General features: G+C 36.0%; 1 protein-coding gene across 1 annotated transcript in view; it reads right to left on the reverse strand.

Moving 5' to 3' along the window:
* SLC15A5 (solute carrier family 15 member 5) overlaps nt 1-26474 on the reverse strand; it is a 91572-nt gene that overhangs the window by 13885 nt on the left and 51213 nt on the right. Inside the window, exons 6-7 of the mRNA XM_050749514.1 lie at nt 21172-21360; nt 13720-13851 (exon numbers count right to left, since the gene is read on the reverse strand). Coding sequence (XP_050605471.1) covers nt 13720-13851; nt 21172-21360 — 321 coding nt within the window. The remainder of the gene's footprint in view (nt 1-13719; nt 13852-21171; nt 21361-26474) is intronic.

Raw genomic sequence — 26474 nt, forward strand, 5'->3', positions numbered from 1 at the left:
AATAATGTATTGTATATATCAAAATTGCTAAAAGAGTGGATTTTAAATGTTCTCACCACTAAGAAATGGTAATTATTTGAGGTGATGGATATGTTAATTAGACTGATTTGAGCATTCCACAATGTATGCAGGTATTGAAACATTACATTGTACCCATAGATACATACAATTACTATTTGTCAATTAAACATAACATGCAATTTAAGAACAAAAGAGAGATACTAGGCATTTTTTAATTTTCACAGAAAAAATAGATCTTTTCTCTGGATCTTTCCAGAACATAGTGAAAGAATCATAATTGCCAACAAGTATTGTTTATTGCACATATATAAAGATGATTTAATATTGAAAAATTTATTAATTAAATGCACCCTAATGATAGGTCCAGTTTCTTATGATTAAGAAATATCATAAGGTGATCTTAATAGTTGCTTAAACATTTGATAAAATTTAAACTGATTTGTTTACCTCTTAGAAAACAAGAATAAAGTTTTTATATAATAAGGAATATTCTTTAAGGAATATCCTTTTTAATCCTGCAAATATACTTAATAAAATAAAAGATGTCCTCATTAAGATCATGAGCAAGATATAATGTGACTGTCTTCTGGTATTACCATTGCCCTGTAAGTTCTGGGTCCTGAGAAAGATGCAAAGCATAGGAGTAAATATTGGAAATAAGGATAAAAATTATATGTATTTGAAGATTAATTTTGCTGAAAAAGTAAAAGGATCAACTGAAATACTCATAAATTTACTAAGTTTATGAAAGTGGATGCAGATGAAGACATATACATTAATAAACAGTAATAATCTCCCTGTATAACAGTGATCACCTCAGTGAGTTGTAATGAGGGAAAATGATTCAGTTCAAATAGCAAAAAGGAAAAATGTATAAAATGTCTATGATAATTTCAACAAGAAATGATCAGGATATATATGAAGAAAAAAACTTCCTGAACTCAACTTTGAAATATTAAATTTAAAAAGTATGTTATATACTTGGATGGACCACTACCTATTGCAAAAACTTTAGTTTTTCTAAAATTAACTTACAAGTTTTACTCATTTTATTAAAATAAAAATAGGACTGGGGGGCCGGGTGCAGTGGCTCAAACCTGTAATCCCGGCATTTTGGGAAGCCGAAGTGGGCCGATCCTTTGAGGTCAGGAGTTTGAGACTAGCCTGGCTGGCATGGTGAAACCCCGTCTGTATTAAAAAAATACAAAAATTAGCCTGGCATGGTGGCAGATGCCTGTAATCCCAGCTAGTTAGGAGGCTGAGGCACAAGAATTGCTTGAACCCAGGAGGCAGAGGTTGCAGCACTCCAACCTAGGCAACAGAGCGAGACACTGTCTCAAAAAAAAAAATGGAGAAAAAAATAATAAAAATGTGAAATTCATCTAGAAGTATAAGCCATGGAGAATATGGTTTTCATAAATAAAAAATAACCAAAAAGATTAGTATGAGTAATAACTGATATAAACTATATATCATAAAATTATTATACTAATTAAAAGGAGAGTGATACTAAGCTAAAATAAAGAGGCAGCTGAAGGGAACAGGCCAGAAAGCCCTGAAACAGTCCCAAGATCACCTAAAAATATGTTAAAATATGTAAAACTGATTAGTTTCATTTCACTTACTGTATCGTTGGGAAATATTTAAAGTTTAACCAACTTTTCACAACTTATATTAAATACTGTTGTGAATGTTGGTTATTTGAAGCAAATAAGTATTTTCTTTAATGAAACCAAAATGAAATCCACATGAATAATAAAATTAATCCAAAATGTGAAACCATTAAAATTCTACAACCATAAATGCAATGAAATTAATCATAATGAAAAAGGTGGACAGATTTGATTACATATAGCAGCAAAACTTGTATAAAATAAATTTATGAAATAAAATGTTGAGTTAAAACTGGGAAAATACTAGCAATAAATATGACATAAATCACAATATTCTTAAAGTATAATGAGCATATGTAAACAGACAAAAAAAGACCCAAAGAAAAATAGGCCAAGACTAAGCATATCATAAAAAAGATAAAAATGTTCTATAAACATTAAATATTTCAATTTTACACTCTAAAAAAATACAAATTAAAGTATTTAAAGTGGAATATAACTTTTTCCAATCAAATAGACAAAGATCAAAATATTATGCTAAGGACTGAAATTCATATCTTGAGGCAAGTATTATCATTTCACAATGGCACATAATTGCAGTCTTTTAGAAGTCAGTTTTGCTTTAATTCTCAATAGTCTTTAAAATATTTAAAATATTTATCCTCATTGAAGGAGTAATCCCATTTCCAGGATTCTAGTCTAAGGAGGGAATAAGTTATGTACTTAATGATTATAGAAAAGGATGCTTACCTTAGTAATATTTATAGCATGAAAAATTAGAAATAACCTAAATATACCATAAGAAAGGAAGGGTGCATATATATACACACACACATATATATGTGCATATATATGTATATATGTATACATATATAAACACCTTTCCTCACTTCAGCAATATGTCAGTCCATCTCCCACCAAAATCAGAGCTTTACTGGATACTTCAAGTATATGTGGCATTAAGTGCTATAGCATATTGCTTTGGATTCAAGGCAGATTTCTGTTATCTCTCTTTGGAGAAAGATGCAATATTTCCCCTCTTGACAAACTACTGTTTTATTTTGAATATAATGGAACTATGAAAATCTTAAAATGTGCCTTTTGGAATCTCTTCAAAAGATAGTTAGAGACAGTGAGCAATTATTTCCCTCAGACTTCATTAGATTTTTAAAAGCTATTTTGTAGTGCTGGTGTTCTAGCAAAAGTCCAAAATTGTGGAGACAAAACTGAAATGGATTTTATATTCTGCTTTATTTGAGGCACGCCTTCTACTTCACTATGTGCTTTTTGCTTGGGAGCGAAAAAGGGTGCAATTAAAAAGATGTTGCAGTCTGTCTCCAGGGTAGATGTGCCTCTGTACCACAGGAAATAAAACTAGTGTAGTAAAAAGAGCTTTGGAATCAGGAATCCACCATTACTATGTGATTTGGACAACTTATGCAACTTTCTGGGCTCACTTTCCTCTTATATATGATGGGGCTACAAATATCTACCTCCAAAGAAATGTTGTGAAGATTTAATGAAATAATATCTTCATGAAATGCATATAGCAAGGTCTGCATATAACTGACACTTAATAAATGTTAATTTCTTTCCTTCCTCCTTTCAGTAACCTGATTTAAATGCTTCATTTGAGATTCATAGCTCTCCTACCTGAGTTAATTTTTAAAACACATTAATTTTCATGATACCTGAAGGAAATAATACCTAACCACTGTATTCTAACTTTGACTTTTCTACCAGTTTTTCATATTTATCTAATAAGGACTCAAATTTTTATTACCCTCAATTTATAAACAAGGAAACAAAGGCAGAGCAGCTGAACCGTTTGCCTAAAGTCATGGAAAGGGGACAGAATAAATATTTGTTGAGTGACTGGATGAACTGAGATTGGGCCTCAGATCTGAACATGCTCAATACTTTGCTCTAGATAATAATGCCTGCATCATGACTTTAATTTGCATTTCCAGATCTTGGGAATTGTGGATAAAAATTAAGTCAGGCTGCTGTTTCCAGGAAGGAACACTGTGTCTTTCAAAATTGTAGGGAAATTGCTAGGCATTGTTCACCTGAACTGCAGAGAGAACAGGCATGGGTGATATTTGGCATAACCAGCTTTCTTATAAGGGTGAGTTCATTCTCTTGAAGAGCATTGGGAGGTAAAAACCCATCAAGATAGTGTGTTCTCATGATGATTTCAATGAATTATCATGGAAATGAGTTTTAGAAGAGAGGTAATGCTTTGTGATAATAGCCCGATAATGCCATTAGCTATGAACTGTAATTGTAATAGCATTAGTCAAATGAACATATCTGATATTAATTTGAGTGTCAAATATTTCTGTAAGGTTCTTCTTATTAATTAAACATCAGACTTGGTATTATTAATTCAGCATCTAGCAGTGCTTGCACATAGTAGGAACCCAATATGTATTTGTGACTGAATTAATAAATCAGTCTATAAGTGGGGTTATTTAAAATAGTAAAATATTGAGTTTAAATAATTTCATGGATATGACAACACTGATTTTTGCCCAGAACCTGCTTATTTGTACAGTCGGTTCTTCATTTGCAACTCTACTAATAGTGTAGATATATTAATTTCATAATTTTAGAAGAAAGCCTTTCTTATCTTCTGCATATTTGGAGGAAAATAAACCTTTACCCCAAATTACTTTAAGAGTAGAGTTTGTGCCTTTCATCCTGTGTCTTGTGCTCTTTAGGCTATTTAAAAATTTATGAGACATCTTTATTGAGCTTCTGAATATCACTGGGCAAATTCATGCTTTAGGTAGTTTGGGATCACTCTTCATGATCACCAACACAATTGGGGCCTTCAACACCACCAGCGATTTTTTTTTTTTTTTTTTTTTTAAGATGGAGTTTTGCTCTGATTGCCTGGTCTCCAGGCTGGAGTGCAGTGGTGCAATCTTGGCTCACTGCAACTTCTGCCTCCAGGGTTCAAGTGATTCTTCTCTCTCATCCTCCCGAGTAGCAGGGATTACAGGTGCACACCACCACTCCCCGCTAATCTTTGTATTTTTAGTAGAGACAGGTTTCACCATGTTGCCCAGGCTGGTCTCGAACTCTCGACCTCAGGTGATCTGCCCACCTTGGCCTCCCAAACTGCTGGGATTACAGGCGTGAGCCACTGTGCCCGGCCACCACCAGCGTTCTTAACATTTGTCTTCTAAATCATCTTTTCATACCTTCATAATAAGTTTGTAATCCTTGCTCTTCCAACTCCCCATTCTCATCCTATTCCCTTTGCTCTCACAGTTGGCTCACTGCATACCTCATAAAAAAATGGAGAGTTCCAAAGGAAGGCTCCAGGATCTTCCCAATATCAGAACTATGCATCTGTGTGCACCTGTGCCTATCTTCTCCTTTCTCTCTTCTGTTTCAGTGCAGGAAAGAAGTATCCACCTTCCAATAAGAAGTCACCCTCTCTGGGTTGTCACTGACCGAGTCCTCCATTCCTTTCCTTAAGTCTTTAGCTCCATCAATTCTCTCTTCTTTCTCTTGCATTTTTAACTTCTCCATTTACACCAGGTATTCTTATCAGAAAAATACACTCAAATGTCTCTCAGAAATAAAGTATTAGGTGTGGTGGCTTTTGCTATATTCCCATCTACTGGAGAGACTGAGGTGGGAGGATCATTTAAGGCAAGGAGTTCAAGACCAGCTTGGGCAACCTAGTGAGACCCACATCTCTAAAACAATGAAAACAAATATTAGCCACGCTGTGGTATGTGCCTATGGTCCTACTCTGGAGACTGAGGCAGGAGATCCTTTGAGCCCAGGAATTTAAGGCTGCAGTGAGCTATGATCTCACTACTGCACTCCAGCCTGGATGACAGGGCAAGATCCCATCTCTAAACACCCCCCCAAAAATAAATAAAATAATAAAAAAAAGTATCTTGAACCCACACCTAAGGTTTTAAATACAGGGTTCCCACTTAAATTTGCATTTCAGAATGAGGAATTATTTTTTAGTATAAGAAGGTGTATGTATTTTTTAGTATAAGGAGGTATGTCCTCAATATTGCATAGGACATTCTTAAAGACCAAAAAGTTATTTGTTAACCTGAAATTCAAATTTAACTATGTATCTTGTATTTTTATTCACTAAATCTGGCAACTCACCCACATCCCCTTCTAGCCATCACTCTCTCTCTTAAATCTTTTTCAGTTTCATGTTCTTCAAAAGAGTTCTTTAAACATGAGGCTTTTTTTTTTCATTTACTGGATATTCATCACTCTAATTCAATCTAGTTTTCATTTCACCACTGAAATGGCTCTTATTAAAGGTATCATAGTGTTGCTAAATTTTATGAATACCTTCCATTCTTCGTCGTACTTGATTTTACAGTAGCATTTGACACAATTTACCATTCTCTGCTTGAAATCATCTTCTTTCTTATCTTCAGTGAATATACATATACGCATATACATATATACATACATATACACACATATATGTGTGTATATATACATATATAATTCCCTCCTCCCAGCTTTCTGACTGCTATATATTTTCTGTGGCAAACTAGTTCCTTTCCACTCAACCTCTAATGTTGGGGCTTCTTTTTCTCCTCATTCTTAATACTCACGCTAGGTAATTTCATTCACTACCATGGTTTCAAACGTTATTTTTGTGCCATAGAGTTTCATACTTATATATCTAACAAAGACCTTTTTTTCTGGCCTCCAGATATTTCTATTTGGATGTCTCACAGGTGTGTCAAACAATGTGTTAAAAAGCAAATGGATGGCAACTTTAAAAGTCTGTTCTTCTTCCAGTTTTTTCCATTTAGTAAGTGGAATCTTTGCCCACCCAGTAGCTCATGGGCAGAACCTGGGATGCTTTCCTGATACTACCTCCTCCCTCTTGCATCCTACTGTCTCCTGACTTTCTCAAAGCCATTGCTAAGACTCTGATTCTACGTCTAAAATATAGCTTATATCCATTCACTTCGCTCCATCTGCCTACTTCCTCTCTAGTTCATTACTATTTCAGACTTATCTGGATTACTTCAATTGTACTTCCTTGTTTTTCCCAAATTATTCTTTCTTTCCTCAAAATCATACTGCATCCATAATGATCTTCCCAAAACACCAGGAGGTCATTGGTGTTTTGAATGTTATCGTTCTTATAACATTCAAGTAAACATAAAATCCCTGTATTAAAAGGTCCCACGTGGTTTTGCCCCTACCTAACTCTCCAATGTGACTTCAGGCCATTTCCTCCTTTTTTGAATATTTTCAGCTTACTGCCTTCTCTGGGTTCCTCTTATGCACCTATCATTTATTTATTTATGGGCCTTGATATATGTGCTCTGTACCAGAAATCCTTCATTCCTGTGCTTACCAAGCTAAATTGCACTCATCTTTCTAGTTTCAGCTTCAATACCATTTCCAGGTACTCCTAATGTGCATGTTCATGTGTCTGTAACTCCACCTAGACTTACAAATTTGCCATGCATAGGAGGGTCCATTAATTACATGGGTACATGAGGCCAAGAAGAATCTCAGAGCACTTTCTAATTTCATCGCCTCCCAGTCTCCACCTGGAATTGAAGTTGAACGGGACAACTGAACTCTGCAAATATGGAATCTATTCTTTTCTGGAGAGTTAAGTGCCATACCAAAACATCATATCTATAATACATCTAGCCCACTTGGAAGATGTTGAGGTCCCACTCAAATTAAGATAACAACAAAATCATTCTTTTTTGTGCATCTGCATTTAGCTGGTGATTTTTATCTATTTCTTCTAGTCCTCATAAAAAGCTTGAAAGGTAAGTTACTAGTGAAGACTAGAAAGAGAAACAGAGTCCATTCTAGAGAAGGTGAAACTGAGACTCGGTATGGTTAAGTGATGAGCTCAAGATCTAGGAGCTCATTGAGAGCTGAGTTGCATTTGAATTCAGGTTCATCTGACTCAGATGTCTGCCTTTCTACCTCTCGTGAGCCAACAGCAATGACTGTTGCTTTCCACAGTCTAAAGCTGGCTCTTTCCTGATGCTGTTATAAACTCAAAGTCCTCTGTGCAGCATTGGGGGTTTCTGTGGAGTAAAAAGTTAAGGATATAGAATAAATTGTATCTGAAATACATAAAACCATTGTATGAGGGGGGCTTTGCTTCAAATTCTGACTGAGGACCAAGAGCAGGGTTTGCCTATGGGAGTTGTTGGGGCCCTGCTGACTTAGCTACAGGAACACTGGCACTAAACCAGTTGACAAGTAGAGTATGGGCCTGGCTAAGGGTGAATTATGGCAGTAGGCCATTTATTTTCCCCTCTGAATCTAAAAATCTATAAGCCCAAATCCCATATGAAGTTGGACCCGAGGCATAGATCTGAATTTGAAGAAGCGTATCTCTTAGATAATAGGCATGAGCCCATGAAATGGAATTGGAATACTTTTCCAGATGCATATTTTCTTCTTTCAAGTTTGCTGCAACTGCAAATTCCTGTTTCAAGAGTGACTCAGTGATTCATGCTGACATAACTGCCAGTGGCCTCAATAATCATAGATATTTAAATGAGTCTTTCAGGTGATCTCATTTTTAATTTAAAATACTCTTGATGGAAATTAAACAGCTACATTATTTGCCCCTTTCCTGAATTTTGAGGAGAAAGAACTTGTAGGGACAAGAAGATATACCACTTGACCTCTTGATTCTGCCCAGTTATCCCTTTTTGTCTTAAATATTTTGCTTTGGATCTTTCAATCACCTGCATGTCCATAACTAAGATGTCATTTTTTACTGAATTCTGTTTTGTTTTTTTAAATGAAAAGGTAAGTTCAAATTCAGGAGTGTGAGGAAATTGATCTTGTTGCTAATGGGATAGAGTCGAAATAAGCAGTTTGACTGACTTCTTCATTCCCTTATATTAGCATTGCTACTTTTAGATAAACTATTCCTGAAATGATTAGTGTAGGAGGATGAGTTTAGTCTTGTATCTTCTCCTTTAAAGCACTCAGAGTTAGAGATCCCAGAAGGATCAGTTTTCTCACTTGTACTGAAAATGTCACTCTAACAGTTATCTGTCTGCACAGTCAAGTTTTGAGAAATCTTTTGAATTTACCGCATTCACACCATTCTCCATCATGGTGCTAAAAATGACTAATGCAGCTTGGAGACTGGAAGACTGTGATAGCTGATCTTCTTTTCCAATCGTATCCTAACACTCTCACACACTCACACGCACACATGCTCAGCTGACATGAATCCTTAAAGGTTGAAAATATCCTATATACTAAAAGAAATGCTGAAGGATATAGGGTGCCTAAATATATAATTATAGTGTTTGTTTCATTATGGTCACTTCTGTCAAAAAAATTGGTCTGTTTGTTTGAGTGGACTGATCTTGTTTTTGGCCAAATGAGCCATTATAATGTATGACAATTTTGTATTTAAAAATAATCTCTGGCAGAGAAAAGTTTCAAATATCTTATTTAATTTTATTCTCTCATCCTCTCTGAGAAAAGTGAAGTAAAATTTCCTTTTTTAATTAAGAAAACCCAGTTTTAGAGGGTATAATGCTGACCTACCCAAAGTCATGCTTATGGCCACTCTCTTTTAGGGCCTTTATTTGTTACACCAGTATAGGATTACTATAACCACATCATCTAAATGAACCTCATTTCTTTCATTGAGGAATACTATCCTGATGGCTAAAGGGATTGTCACAAAGAGACTTATCCTATTTCCAGAAAAACCTATGAAAAGTCTCCTGTGATGTCATTTAGTGAATGATGGAGAAGTATGTGGGCTGAATGATAGTAATTAGGTGAATTGGGAACTGATTATATCCAAAAGGAGAGGATTAATGGATTGTCATTAACTTGCAATGGGGTCTAGGAATTTTCTGTAAGACTCTTTTTTGGTCCTGTCCAATTCAAAAATTTTATCAATTACCTGGAAGAAGTCTAGGAACTTGCTTACCAAATTTGCAGATGACACAAAGCAAGTAAAGATTAGTAATTCCCTGGATGACACAGAATCAATTTTCAAAAATGTCTATTACTTAGGATGATGGGTTGACATTTATTAAAGATAAAAATAAAGTGCTGCATCTAATTAGAAAAAAGAACTGTGATGGGTAGAACTGAGCTGAAAGCAACTCCTGAAAATTAAAAAAAGTTTCAAGTTTTAATTGACCATAAGCAGGATGCAACTGTGAAAAAGTCAACAAAATCGCTGTTCACATGCAGAGAGAGAGAGAGAGTCCAGGTTGATAAAAGTAACATACTTATCTTGATTGTACCCATTTTGTACCCTGGTTGTACTCATATTATCTTCAGTTTTGGAAGCCATATTTTAAGAAAGATACTGATAAGCTGTTGTTTGTTTAATGGATGGAGGGGCCTTGATAGTGAAAAATCAAGGAATCATGCAATATGAAAAGACAGGGGTGGTTTGTCTATAAAATAGAAAGGGTCATGATTGCCATCTTTATTGAACACTATGCATATTAATTGCTTAATCTTCAGAACAACATAATGAATTATTTATTGTCATTACTGAAATAGAAACTGAGAACACATAGCTAGACTACCTGGATTCAAATTCAGGTGGTATGACTCCAGAACCTATTCTCTTAACCACTATATGATATTATTTCTCCAAGTATTTATCAAATGTTTGAAGAGCTGCTATGTGAATGGAGAATCGGACTTACTCTGTAGAACATAGTGATCACTAGATGGGCACACTCAGGTTATATCTCAAAGTAGAGAATTTTTCTCAGCACTAGATTATCCTACTACGTTTTCTGTGTTTGGTACAATGTTAGACTAGTTGAGATCTAAGGCAACATTCAACTCTATGATTGTAATTTATTGGGATTATAATTTGATATAACACACTATTATTATTAACTGGAAAGAATACACTTAAAAGAAGATGTAGCTTAAATTGATTAGTGTTAATTTAAATGGTGTTCTCTTGAGCACAGTTTAGAAAGTGCTCCACCCCACAACCCATCTTGCTAAGATGTCCTCACCATGTGTCCCTGGTAAATTTCCTGTCATGGGCACCAAATTGTGCCAAAATTATATAAACTTTTGTTTCTGCACCTTTGTACTGTATCTAGAATATTATCAATATTATACAGACGTCCATCCACGGAGGTTATATTGCAAAAGTAACAAAAGTCTTTAAAAATCTTTACATCTGGGGATTCCTACAAGTTCCTTGGTGTATTGAAATCAATGTTGGAACTGGTTTCAGAATGCCAAGAGGATTAGATCTCTGTCAGCTACCGGTTGTGATGACTAGAGAACTTGACTTCATTTTTTTTCTGCCTGAATCATTACATTTAAAAAACGAGAAGAATAATATAAGGTTGTTGTAATAAATGCAATAATGCATGTAACAGCTCCTACTATACTATACAGATTGCCAGTAAAAATTTAGATTTTCAGTGAAATGCTTTTGTAAGAATAGTTGTGTGATTAAAACATTTGCCTGGATTGATTTCTGGGAGGTAATCCAAATCCTTTCAACTTCTTGAGTGGTTGGAATATCTGTTATTTATGGTGGGACCCTCAGCCCCACCTGATAGTTTATGCTAATGAGGCAACTCAGAATGGAGAGGGCCCATAGATAATTTATGCTAATCAGATGACCCGGAATGGAGAGTGGGCAGCCAGGAAGACCAACCACGTCATCAGACTTCGAGCTTTGAGCCACATATACCAGCCCAACTTCTGGGGAGCAGAAGGAAGATGGAGATTGAGCTCACAGTGATTCAATCAATGGTGCCTATGTGATAAAGTCTCAATAGAAACGCTGGGCACTGAAGCTCAGGTGAGCTCACCTAGTTGGCATTATTCTTATATTGATGCAGGTAGTGCATACCTGAGGATGGAGGAAGCTCCACTTTTGGAACCCTCCCAGACCTTGTTCCATGTGCCTCTCTCTTTAGCTCATTCTGATTCGTATTCTTTTGCCATAATAAACTGTAATTGTAAGTATTGTACTTTTCTAACTTCTATGAATCATTCTAGCAAATTATCATACTGAGGGAGTCTGTGGGGATCCCCACATTTATAGACAGCTTGTCAGAGGTGATGACAGCCCTAGGAATCTCCAAACTTGTGGCTAGTATCTAAAGTGAGGGTAGTGGCCAAGGGTGGTGGCTCACACCTGTAATTCCAGCACTTTGGGAGGCCGAGGCGGGCAGATCACGAGGTCAAGAGATCGAGACCATCCTGGCCGATATGGTGAAACCCCATCTCTACTCTTAGCTGGGTGTGGTGGCGGGCGCCTGTAGTCCCAGCTACTCAGGAAGCTGAGGCAGAAGAATTGCTTGAACCTGGGAGGTGGAGGTTGCAGTGAGCCAAGATCGTGCCACTGCACTCCAGCCTCTGGAGTGAGACTCTTTATGTCAAAAAAAAAAAAAAAAAATGTGAAGGTAGCCTTGGAGAGAACTTAGCCAAGGATGTTTGGTCTAACTCTGGGTAAGTTGCTTAAGCATGCATATGAAACATTGAAATTTATATAAAAGATAAACTAGTAGTAATATTTGACTTTGCAGTTCTTCATGTATATGTCAAATGTGATTTGATTCTAGAAATTTTGTTTTAGCAAATTTTTGGAAATGTCTTCACTGAGTAACGTAAAGAAAGGAAACACATTCAACACTGAAAATGTTTCAGGTGTGAATATATGTTAAGAGTTTGCAAGATTATCTTACAAAATCTTAATGTCAGTGCTTTGTCTCTAGCTTATGTACAAAGAATCTGAGTACTAGAAAAGTCAGCAACTTGCCGCCGTTCACACAGTTAGCTATCGCAGTTTGAATTTGAGTTCTTTGAGAACTGGACCATATCTCACACAATTCCATATAGCACACGACCTAGTACGTAGTAAATACTCAACACACAGTTCATCTTAATTTTCTCAGATAACTGAGGAAAGGGCAGAGTTTGACCTTGTCAGTCATCAATCAAGGATTAGTAGGTTTCTCCCCAAGAACTCTGCTATTATATCTATCATTGACTTTCTCACTTTTAATTTCATTCTTACTTGTACCCCTGGAAATTTCCTGAGGGCTTGCAAGTGTTTATTTTGCTTGCCATGGTATCACCAGTGCCCAATATGGTGCCTGGAACAGAGCGGGTCCTTGATAAATATTTTTTGAATGGAGATTTAGTGTTAAAAGGAGTGTCTCATTCATAGAAGTTGATTTTTTCCATGGTTTGAAAGCAGGTAAATTAGATTTGTTTGTTATAAGAGAATAGAAACTAACACTTTCTTTACATCATTTTCAGTGCACAACTATAAGTATTTTTGAAAGTAGAGAATACATTTGTGATCATTTCCACAAAATAAGCAAACATACATTAAAATTAAATTAAAGCTATATTAACATTTTAGAACAAAATTTCAAAAGTCCGGATTTAAAATACAGCCAAAGTCATTTCACTGTGATGGCTGATCATTATTGTCATCCTGTCTGGCTGTTAGTTTTTCAACACATGCAACCAAAGAGTAGTTCTTTAAAATTTGCTTTAATCAAATATTTGCTTTAGTAGATACTTTAATGTTTCAAATAATGTTTGAATTTTTCAGATTAGTTGTTTCTCCTGACCAAAATCTCTACTGGGAAAATTTTAAAATATCATTTATTATTCAATTCACAATTTCTCTTTGATTGCATAGACAAGAATTGTGGCAAATCATGAGAAAAAAAAAAGATCATTCAGGTACCCTATCCCCTATATTTACACAGGTCTTACTTTTTCTGAAGACTGTCTATGCCAGCTGTGAGGTATTATTGCATATGGCCTCATTGAAAGATCTAATAAGAATATAATAACCAGTTAGTTTTAAAATACACTAAGGACAGCATGACATTCTGTAATTACCTCCTCCTATCAAAAGAAAAACAATTCCCAGAAATTAATGAATACAGCAAGAGTGTATTTCCTATCTTAATTCTATCTTAATTGCAAAAGTGGATCAATTAAAAAAAGACTGCACTGGCAAAGCCCCTCTCTTAAGGTTTGGTCTCCCCGTTCCCTAGTCATCAACTCAATGTATATAAGCATGCCACGAACCTATTTTTACCTTCTGAGATGAGATATACCAACTCCACCAGCAGTGCGCCTGTGAAACAGCCAAATCCATTGAACAGTGTCAGAAAATTCATGGAGGTTCCTCTGACGGTGCTTGGAACAAATCTGTATGATATTACAGAGACTGAGAGAAAAAGAGAGATCAGAATTTAGAACTTCCTCCTGAAAACTCTTTCATAGAGACTGTTCAAATTGATGTTGATCATATATCAAAGAAAATTTACTGATACAGTAAAAATTTGGGTTGGACTTTGTTAAGGTTATTATAGTAAGATATACTGTGATACAATTTACAGATGTCTTCAAGGAATAAAATATGACAAAATATACCTTGACCCAGCTACAAGGAGAATTTGATTACTTAGTAGTTGAGTGTCCTAATGTATTCACCCTAATTTCACTCCAAATTGAATATTTCTGATAAATTTTGGATTGAGGTGTGGCCTCTGTTAGATAATATGACAATCTATCAATTCTGTGATTCTGTGTAATTCATTAGGTTCCTTATAGAAAACTTGTATAAAATTTGCTTCAAGGTTAAGAGCATGGGCTCTGGAGTTGGACAAGATAGTATTAAAATACCATGTCAGCCATCTACTATCTCTGTGATTTTAGGTAAGTGACTTAAACTTTCCAAGCCTCAATGTCCTCCTCTATGAAATGGGAATAATATCATTATTCACTTGCAGAGGTGCTGGGACACTGACCTGCAATACTACATGTAAAGTGCTTAGTCCAATGCTGACTTGTAGGTCCTGAATAAGGGTTAGCATTTTTGACAGTATTAATCTTATCAAACTAAGTAGCTCCTACTCTACAAAGCCATTAATATGCATTATCTCACTTCAGGAGAGGTTCTCAGAGAGAGAGACAATAGCTTAAGCATTAGATCTCCAAAGTGGTTATCTTTCCTTCCCAAGTCATTTTTTTGGGTGCCAGTAATGATGGTAACAAGAGGTTAAAAAAACCACGAAAAAAAATTTTTTAATTTTCAATTGAAAAAATAGCTTTCTTTTGAAATCAAATAGATGAAAATAAGTATATGAGGTTTTGTACATGCCATATAAACATAATATATTAAAATGCATGACAATCTTAGGGATATGTCTTAAAATATTTGATGTTTATTATAATACGATATTTGGGATTGCTTCAAAATTATACAACAAGAAGGAAAAAAGATGTGAAGGAGAGTAGAGATGAAACAAGTTTTGGCTATGAGTTGAAAATTATTGATTCTAGAAGATGGATATAGGAGAGTTTATTATACTAATCTCTAATATGATGTGTGCCAAAAAATTTGTAAGGAAATACACCAAATAATATTAACAGTCTTAGCTTTGAGTGGTTGAATTACTGGATTTCTAATATTCCTCTTACTCTTTTGTGCTTTGCAAATCTTTCCACAATGAAATCATAAATAAATATTACAGCTCATTTTAAAAAGAAAAGTGATGATAGAAAACAGATGTGCAGTCATGCGTGGCTTAATAATGGAGATATGTCCAGAGAAATGTGTCATTAGGTGATTTTGTTGTGCAAACATCGTCGAGTGTACTTACACAAACCTATGTAGTGTAGCCTACTACACACCTGTGCTATATGGGTAGCCTATCACTCCTAGGCAGTGAATCTGTACAGCATGTGACTGTACTGAATACTGTTGGCAATTAGAGGACAATGGTAAGTATTTGTGAATCTTAACATATCTAAACACAGAAATAGTACAGTAAAATATGATATAATATCTTATGAAACCGCTGTCATACACCTGATCCATCATTGATCAAAATGTTGTTACATGTTGCATGACTGTACTGTAAACACTAAACCTTTAGTTTCCTTCTCTATGAGAAGTAAGAGATCTTATTATCTCCTCCCGCTCCTCTCTGGAATACTTACCCCTGTGTTTTTTGTTTTTAATACTTTGCCACAGCAAAACTCTGCATTTACCAGAACTTTTCCATTATCTTACTAACACATGATGTAAATGTATTAATGCTTCTTCCTTCATTAATGTAAAATTTCTGTTTTACTTTCCGTGTGTCCTCCCTATGTTTTGATTTATTTATCCCATCAACATTTAAAGGAGTCCCGCTTTGTGCTTCAGGAAAGTGGTGAGTGCTGGAACTGATAGGTGGGAAAAGGCATCAGTTTAATCTTTCCTGGACTTTAAACTCTGCAGCAGAAACAGCACATGATTTAATACAAAGGGCAGTGCTAAATGTGCACTTTTCCCACAGATGCTGATTGGAGATGAAGATAATAATGGTGATAGGTAAAATACTGTGGAGAAGGGCTTCAAATATTGGTGGCAAGGTAACACAGCTCTTTGTGTAGTACCAATCACCAGCAGGAGCTTTGGAGTATTTTCAGAAAGGTCCAAATAGGAGTACAAGAGGAAGTCTGAATAGGCTTTGGGAATAAATGATTCACAGTTATAAAAAGGTTTTGGCTTGTAAACTTTCCTTTCCATAAGTACAAGGAGACAAGTAATGAGCAGAAAGAGTAAATAGGCCTATTTCTTTCACTAAGAAAAAGCAGAACATACAAGCCCATTATTACCTTGCTAGTTAATTATTAATCCTATGCTTTTCTCTTGCTAGAACTTCTGGTATGGTATATAATTCATGAACACACTTTGCCAGCTCTCTGCCTGCTGGTTAATCTCTCTTTGGTGTCATTTTAGTTGTTTTTGAAAGCCTCCAGTTCCCTTTTATAGGACTTAGCTTTTCAAGTCCTCGAATCTTCATTTTTAGGCATCTACTTGCATGTTCTGATCTTTTGAAACTTTAGTGATCATCAATTTGATTTTTTTTTTTAGGCTCCGAGATACTCCTTTTAGCCCATTACAATGTAGATAATATCAACAAGTCTGTCACTAAAGTTCTCATTTTACTATGAAAACACAATAAAAAATATTCAATGTGTATGTGAAAGCTGGTCTTCTTGCCAATGAGTGCTAAAAATGTGCCTCTAGGTAGTAGCCGGTTAGTGCTTGCAAAGATGCCACATCACAGCATATGCAGAATCTTCAAAATGTAGGGCCATAACCACTTTCCTAATGGCACCTGGTGCTGGGGACTTATTGCTGGAAATTTATTTTACTCTAGTTGTTCTTAAGCAGTTGAAACGTGTTTATTTTGTTTGGTGAAAAGTTATTTTGAACATGTGGAGAAGAAGTACCATAGTCCCAGAAAACGGAACTTTATCCTGTTGCCATTTTTAGATCGTTATATCTCCCTTAACTCTAAAAATACTTCAGCTTTGAACCTTATATTATCAGATTATATCATCTACTTTTCTTTCATGCTGTCATCTGCCAATCTATAGGATATTTTCCTCTTTTTCTCAAAGTTGTCAGTTCCTCTCTCATTGTCATACTCTCTGGTACTACTCCTGCCTTAATGCTTGGCAATTTTACTATACATATAGATCATCCTTCCCACCTTCCATCCTTTCAATCTTGGTTGTCCAGTTCCTTGACCTCCAATGTCCTTGATCTCCAATCTACCTTAACTTCCACTCCACTCATACCCAAGGTCATGACCTCAGCCAGTGGTTGGCCAACTATGGTCAGGTAATATTCAGCTTGTCACCTATTTTAATAAAGTTTTATTGGAACACAGCCACACTCATTTATTATATGTTGTCTATGGCTGCTTTTGTACCACAATGACACAGTTGAGTAACTGTAACAGAGACTGGCCTGCAAAGCCATGTCTTGGATCAATAACTGTACCTACTCCATAATCACAATTTTGTGCACTCTTCTCTGATTAGAGCCTTCTATTCTTCCCAACTTACTCTCTACTACTCGACCACAGAAATGCTGTAAGCTCTACAATGGCAGAAATTTTTGTCTTTTTTTTTTTAACTGATGTGTCTAAAGCTTCGAGAGCAGTATTAGGCACATTGTAGACACCTACACGGTATTTTTTGAATAAACAAACACAGGGTATGAGACAGATGAGGTGTGCACTACTACAATTAAAACATAATTTGAAATGTTTTCTACTGCTTTTTTTTTTCTAGCTCATCTCCAATGTATAACATGTCTTAGTAGGGCAGACTATGTCTACTGTCATTTATGGAGTAATTCACTGTGTTTCCTTGCTCAATGCCATCAATGTAGGACATTGTCAAAATTTTGAATAATGTATTTTAATTGTACCATATAGAAATAGCCATAGACTTCATTGATTTGTTTCTTCAAACAAAATGTATTTATTGATCACCTATTTTGTATATGCACTTTTTCGGAAGGAGAAACATACATTGACATCAGGAGTGTATATTCTTACAGTGAGAGGCAGGCAATACAAATATAAATAAAGTAACTTTAGATTATGAAAAGAGCTATTTAAAAAAACCAGGGTAATTACATGGAAAGTGATGGAATGGTCAAAGAAGCCCCTCCAAAGAGATGACCTTTGAGAAAGCTCAATAATGAGAAGAAGCCAGTCATTTGAAAACAGAGGAAAGGGAATTGTCAATAAAGGAAAAAGAAAGTAGAAAGTCCTTGGGGTAGACAGAAATCTGGCAACTTAGAAACACACACATTTCTGGGATGTGGTCAAGGGACAGAATGTAACCAAATGTAGATGGAACAACCCGCGGAGACCAAATAGTGTGGAACATTATTCACCATTGTGAATAATTTATCTCTAAAACCCTACTGTGGAATTTCAAGCAGGGAAACAACAGAACCTATGTTTTAAGAACACCACAGCTGTTTTGAAGAGAATGGACTCACGGGGCAGGAGAGGAACAGAGAGAAAAGTTCAGAGGCTCTGGTCAAATTGGGGCTGGAGATGATGGTGTTGTAGGCCAGGAGGAGAACAAAGGGGATAGTGAGATGTGGCCAGATTTAAGTTCTATTTCAGAGTAAAAACGAGGACTTGCTATTGGATTGGAGAGGAGAGGTGAGAGGAAAGAGACGGATCTAGGATGACTCAAGTGAGAGACAGTTCTGCTTACGCTGCCAGGTAGTTTATGGCAGAAAGAGCTGGGAACAGGACACCTGTACTTCTGTTCTAAGTCTGACACTATTAATTCATGTGAAACATGATAATAATATTAGGTCCGTGAAAAAGTAATTGTGGTTTTTGCCATTACTTTTAGTAATGATAACAACACATTATAACTGCTAATTATTGAATGCTGTCTATACACGGGGCACTATGGTTTTTGCTTTACATAAAATCTTCCACTTAGTCCTTTGAACCACTCCCTGTTTTATAGATGATGAGAAAAGCCCAGAAATGAGGAATGATTTTCCCAAACAGAGTTAGTCAGTGACAGAACTGGGTTTGAATTCAGGTCTGTCTGACTTTAAGACCATAGCGCCTAACCTCTATGCTGTACTGTCTCCCAGAAGGGTAATACTTGATTTTATAGTTCGAAATACCCTTTCATATTTTACGTCATCTGATTTTCAAGGAGTAGTCTCTCATTCCCATTGATTCTTACCCTATCAATGCTGTGATATAAAGAAGAATAAAATTATTTCTATTTTAAATATCAGAAAAATGAGGATTGGAGGTTAAATGAGTTCCCAAGTTTATGTAGGCAGTAATGGAAAAGCTAGATAGCAGATCAGATTCTTTCAGTCCCTGGCCCATGACCCCAACAGCAGATGAGTCAAGTGACCTAGACTTCAGTTAGACCTGATTTCCTGCAGAGTAAATCAAGGAGTGGTGGAGTAAGTGATGTATAGTACATGATCTGCCTTTTTCACAGTCATTGGTTTTTCTGTACCTCTCTGGCTTCTGTAGGTTGAACCACTATTGCTAAGCTGGCTAACAATTTCCTCCACATAGTCACTAATTACCTTTACTCATTATTTACTCTAATCCAGCCCAGAAAATTGTGACTGACTACTTCCAACACAATTTTGGGAATAACATCAGAGAACATCACAAATTTTTGTGTAGTAGCATTGCTTTACACTTCTTTTGTCTTCCTTGCAATGTTGAACAGTGAGGTCTCCAGTATAAAATCACATAAAGTAATTTATGTATGCAAAATATATGGAATGAAATGATATAAAATTATAAAAAGAAGTCTGAGACACACATATATATGAATATACTCCAACTTAATTTTATTTTCATTGTTTAATGAATTGCCTTGGTATCGTAAGTATGTATGTGTATAAATACATATTTATTAAATATTTATCTTTAAGGAGTTTGGAAACAACTTTGAAGATAGTAGAATCATTGAACATTGTAGACACAGATGGAATGGTTAGAATTGTTATTTAGGATGATTACTCTAAAATCCATGTGCTGGTTGATAGAATGGGAGAGATATTGGAAGTCAGAAGATAGTTAGAAGTTATAAAAATATTATCCATAAAGGATAATGGGGGCTTGAGTTACCATCAGGACTCCTACTACACGAAAATTTAAGGAGGATAGAAACAGATGTAATCAATTACACTGATAAATATATGTACACACACATTACTGTATTGCAAGAAGTCACTGAAATACTGTGATAAATTGTAAAGTGGCTAGTTTAATTAATATAAGCAATCTAGATAATTCAGAAACCCTTGATATTTAATAAACTTATTTTGAACCTGTCTTATGAAACATTAGTGATCTCATTTAATCTAGTGTAATTTAATTCAAAGACATCAAGTTATCTGGAAAATTGGCTTAAATTTTCATTTCATTTGCATGTTTATATACTCTCAAAGAACATTAAGTGTCATTTTTGGAGGGGTATATATGTGAGTTGTTTTTTTTTTTTGAGACGGAGTCTCACTCTGTCGCCAGGCTAGAGTGCAGTGGCGCAATCTCGGCTCATTGCAACCTCCGCCTCCCGGGTTCAAGTGATTCTCCTGCCTCAGCCTCCCGAGTAGCTGGGACTACAGGCGCCTGCCACCACGCCCGGCTAATTTTTTTTATTCTTTGTAGAGATGGGGTTTCACCATGTTGGCCAGGATGGTCTCAATCTCTTGACTTCGTGATCCACCCGCCTCGGCCTCCCAAAGTGCTGGGATTACAGGTATGAGCCACCGGGCCCGGCCTGTGAGTTTATCTATGAGTGAGAATGGGGGAGGTGAGAAGAGGGAAGGGAGAAGAGAAGAGAGTTTTCATCTTAGTGTTCTGGAGTTGTCTTCTGGCTTTTAGCAGAGGTTTTCCTCCTGTGGTGTGTCTGACAAAATGGTTATTGCCTTTAACCAGGTTAAAAATCTTTTGTTCCATCTGCATCCAGGCAGAATTGATAATTATTCTGTGCATGGTAGAGGAATGAGGAGAAATGAAATGTTTGTGAAAATGAAAGTAATAGATAAATTTGCTTGAAGTGTTGTGGGAACTCTCTAGGGGGTGAATAGATGATCTACCACTTTAATTGTTCTGGTTGAGGTGATGTGTTCTGTGTAAAGGTTCAGTGCATTCTAACAGTAGTTGAAAAAGTGTTTACTCACGAGCTGGGTTTACCAGTGTTTCCGCCACTCCAAGTAAAACATACTGAAGAATCAGGTAGAAACAGGGCATGGAGGAAACAGTGAGAACTTTTCCTGAAAGGGTCTGCTCCACTGGAGGGAAATGTTTTCTGTGCATTTCAAAGAAGCCAGCTATCATCACAGACAATGCAGCAAAAAGATTTCCAGCAACTGAAGGAAAAGAATGCAAAAGAAAAAAAAGTTAAAGGAAGAGCTAGAGATTCATGTAATAGGCCGTAACATTTCTTACCCATTGACATTAGATGTTTCTTCAACATTTGTTTGCCCTCGGGATATCCAGACTCCAGTGAACTGTGCTGTCCGGCCATCCAGTGCTTAGGCTCTGGCCTCAGAAAGGACTGAGTTGACTTCCTATTCCCTGACTTCCGGCTTATAGGACCTCAGGTCAGTAATGTAACCTCATTATCACTTTCTCAACTCTAAGGTGGGGTTAATGATGCTTACTTTGTAGGGTGCTTGTGACATTTAAGTAAGACAACTGATACCTGCTGGGGACTGGTTCCAAGACCCCAAAGACACCAAAATTCCTGCTGCTCAAGTCCATTATATAAAACAGCTTTGTATTTATTTGCACATAACCTACGCTCCTCTTCCCCTATTCTTTAAATCATTTCTAGGTTACTTATAATCCCTAATACAATGCAAATAGTATGTAAATAGTTGTTACACTATACTGTTTAGGGAATAATGACAAGAAAAAAAGTCTATACATGTTCAATACAGATGCAACCATCTATTTTTTATTCAAGGTTGGTTGAATCTGCAGATACAGATCCCTTGAATTAGTAGCAATTATTATTGAAGATAAAGCAATGTTTCAAAACCTTTATTCCCAGATAAGAGATATCATCCTAGATAACCTTCATAAAAAAGATATGAGTCAAAAATGATTTGGAGGAAGTTCAAATATAAAATTACCTTTATATATAGTTTTAATTATTATTTTAAACATGTTTTTGACATAAACTTAAGGTATTATTGATCCTCAGTTGTCTGTCATTTCTCTAATTTTCACAGAGAAGGTAAAACAGCTATTAGAGAATTATGGACTAGAAACTTTTGTTTAGAAAAAAATTCTTAAAGAGGTAAACTAGCTAAGTGAAGAGTGTAAATGCAAACAATTATAGTGGTCAAACTCTTCTCTTCCTTTTACTTTTAAGGAATTATCTAGAAGTTTTTTGTTGAAATTGAGTAGGGAATTTGTTACAGAGTCTATATCTACTCTAACCATTCCATTTCTCCATTTAGCATTCATATTACTGGACTTAATCCTGTCGTTAGAGTGGAGGCAAACTTTAACTTGATGGAATTTATTTGAAATTTACAGATAGTCACATTTTGCTAACTTGCATAAAATTTTAGATAAGGCAAAGCTTTCAATTCAGAAAAATCAATCTAATGTTTAAATAGCTTAGTGTTTGTTTTGGTTGATAGAGAAACTGGTAGGTAATTTTTTTTATTATATCTCAGAATTTAAATATATTCATAAAGACTGTTCTTTCCAGGGTCCCTAAGAAATCAAAGGTGTAAAAAAGGAGGAAGCCTCAATAAACTTCAGTTCAAAAATTTGAGGAATTTTTAACTTATTACTATTTTAAATTAAGGCCTATAAAGGCTTATTCATTGTAGAGTAGAGATTTTGGTTCTGTAAACAGCTCACATAAAAAATATGCATTTCACATATTACCTGACGTTAAGGCCAAATTCATTATATAATCACATTTATCAAGATTATTGCACACATTACAAACTCATCAGAAAGCGTGCTAATATGTCAATTCAATTTAATATTTGCTCTGTTCCTGTTACATGCAAGATAGTATGCTCAGCACCGTGGGGGATAAAACATGAAAAAGGTCCCTTCCATTGCAGACTCATATGCTATTGGGGAGCATCAGGAGAAGAACTTATTGCTAGGTGGAGAAGTGAGAGACATCATTTTATGCTTTTAAGAAAGAAGGGTTTCAGCATGAAAAGGTGAAGGCAGTACACGTGGCATGAGCAAGGGGACAGTGTTGCGAGAGCATCAGACAGATTTTCAGGATGACGAGATGCTCAAGTTATTTGGGAATCAAGGTAGACAATAGATTGGGGTCAGATCATAAGAAACATTTAATACACTTTTAAGAAATTTGAAAATTACTCTGAAGATAAGAGAATGAAGATAATAGAATCATTGAAGATTTTAGACACAAGTGAAATGATTACAATTGTTATTTAGGATGATTACTCTAAAGGTCATGTGCTGGTTCATAGAATAGGAAAGATATTGGAGGTAGGAAGATAGAAGTGATAAAAATAATCCGGTAAAGTATAATGGGGGCTTAAGTTACAATCAGGGCTTCCACTTCAGGAAAATATAAGGAAGGTAGAAACATAAAATGCAATAGAGTGCACTGATAAAACCATAGCAACTGAAGCAAAGAGCAAGGAGGAAGCAGAAGTTAGTGATGAATATGAATCCAGGTGACCGGAAAGATGGTAGTGGTAATATAAGCAAGAACCATAGTAGATATGGGAAAAACATGAATTTAATTTTGAATTGAGTTGGAGGTACAAAGGGGTCATCTAAAGAGAAATGATCAGAAAACAATTGAAAATGTGTCATAGCCCAGAAAATTGGGTGAATCAAGAGAGAAAAACTAATGAGTCATCGGATTAGAGTCGGAGTTTAGGACCAGGTGAAACTGAAAGAGGACTGGGGAGGGACAGTAGAGAATATCTAAGCAGTACCTTCAAACATGTTTGCATTTGGAGCAAGACAATGAAGTAAAACGGCTGAAAGCAAGGTCAGAAAGATAGGTCATGTGTAAGAAAAGGTTTCAAGGAGGAGGATATACAAAGTAGAACTTTCAATCTTTCTCTCTAATTCTTCTCCTTCACTCTTCTGATCTCTTTCTCATCTGTGGTCCCCTCTCTTCCCCCTACCTCCAAATACATCATTAAGTTTTGTAGATTTTGTTTCCAAAATACACTTGACCCTTGAACAACATGGGTTTGAACTGCTCAGGCACACTTATATGCAGGTTTTCTTCTACTTCTGCCACCTCTGAGACAGCCAGACCAACCTCTCCTCCTGCTCCTCCTCCTCAGCCTGCTCAGTGTGAAGACAGTGAGGTTAAAGACCTCCGTGATGATCCACTTCCACTTAATACAGAGTAAATATATTTTCTCTTCTATATGATTTTCTTTTTTTTTTTTTTTTTTTTTTGAGACGGAGTCTTGCTCTGCTGCCCAGGCTGGGGTGCAGTGGCCGGATCTCAGCTCACTGCAAGCTCCGCCTCCCAGGTTTATGCCATTCTCCTGCCTCAGCCTCCCGAGTAGCTGGGACTACAGGCGCCCGCCACCTCACCCGGCTACTTTTTTGTATTTTTTAGTAGAGACGGGGTTTCACCGTGTTAGCCAGGATGGTCTCGATCTCCTGACCTCGTGATCCGCCCGTCTCGGCCTCCCAAAGTGCTGGGATTACAGGCTTGAGCCACCGCGCCCGGCCTTCTATATGATTTTCTTAATAACATTTTCTTCTCTGCAGCTGACTTTATTATAAAGAATACACTATGTAATACATATAACAAAAATATATATTGTTTAAGTTATTAATATGGCTTTCCATCAACAGTAGGATATTAGAGTTAAGTTCACCGGGGGTCAAAAGTTACACGTAATTTTTTTACTGTGTGGGGCTTGATGCTTCCAACCCCTGCGTTGTTCAAGGGTCAACTGTGTATTATAAATCAGTTTGCTTCTATCCATAGCCACTGCCATCATTCCAAACCAAGCCATTCTCATTTTTAACTCAGATGATGTGCAGTAATATTAGTTTCCACTCTTGTCCACCCCTAACCTATTAAGCACCCGGCAGCCAGGTTGAACTTATGTAAATGTAAATTGAATATTACTCTTCAGCTTAATTCCTTCTATGGGTATCCACACAGTTAAGAAGAAATCCATAATTTTTAACATGGCCTGTGTGATCTTGCCTGTGCTTGTTACTCCAGTCTAATTGCCTGCTGCTTTCTACTGTCTGACCAGGTTTCAGCCACAGTAATCTTTGTCTTTCTTGAATATCTTGAACTCTTTATTTTCTACCTTAGGGACTTTGATTTGCTCTTCACTCTGTCTGAAACTGTCCCCTGCTTTTTACCTGTCTAATGCCTCTTTGACTTTTAGATATATACTTTATAATCTAAATTAGATCCCGTAACATCCATTTTTTCACTATACTTACTACAATTTGAAATGAAATATTTTTAGAGTGTTCATTTGTACCATGTGTTTCAATTACTTAATTGGAAGATTCACAAGAATTGGATCTAAGTTTGTTTTGTTTATTAGTCTTTACTACCAAGAAAAGGGCCCCGGTTCACAGTAAGACACCCACCCACACACACACACACTTAAATAAATAAATGACCACATTTAATATTTTAAGAGATAGAAGATAATAAAACATGTGACAAGTCAACTCTATTGAAGAATGGATTATCAGTTACCTTTTTACACTCAACAGGACTCCCATGATGAAATCAGAAAGCAAGGGGTTGAACAATGAGTGGGTGGTGAGTATGTGCAAGTCGTGTCATCTGATCTTCTGAGAAGTTTGGTGTGCAGAAAAGGAGAAAGCTACACAAATTGCTTAAGAAGTTAGCAGGATCACGGGAAGCTCTTTTATAAGATGTGAAAGGCTTAGTCATGTTTGTATAGATGGAAGAGGAGTCAATGGAGATGGGAAAAATTAAAGATATATGAGAAAAAAAATAATATAGAAACATCCTGAAGTAGGTGAGAGAGAGAAAAGGATTAGGGGCCCAAGTTTAATCCCAGCAAGGAAAGAATAAAGTTATTCTTTAAAGGAAAAGTAATGTATAGAATGATTAGAATGCAGAGAATATTGACAAATAGAAAAGTGAATTTGAGGACATATTTACCATATAATCTTGTTCTTGCAATTTAGAGAGGCTAGTCACTTGGTGAGAGTGAGTAGATGGGAATGAAATTGAGAGGATAGAGGGGTAAGTTTCAACAACCACTGCTGAGGAGTTTAAACTAAAGATAGAGTCTACAATAGAGCTGGTTGCTGAGGTTTGCAGCTTATTTTACTGAGCTCTTTTTTTTTTTTTTTGTCCTAATAGTGCAAGAGCTGAACTATCCCAGACAATAGAAGCACAATTTAATATTCGTCCCATAGGCTTTGCTTTTGACATTACAGTAAACAATTAGAATGATGTTAAATTATTCAATTCGTTTACAAAATTTAGATGAAT

The sequence above is a fragment of the Macaca thibetana genome, chromosome 11 (genome assembly GCF_024542745.1).
Source record: "Macaca thibetana thibetana isolate TM-01 chromosome 11, ASM2454274v1, whole genome shotgun sequence".
Lineage (NCBI taxonomy): Eukaryota > Metazoa > Chordata > Mammalia > Primates > Cercopithecidae > Macaca > Macaca thibetana.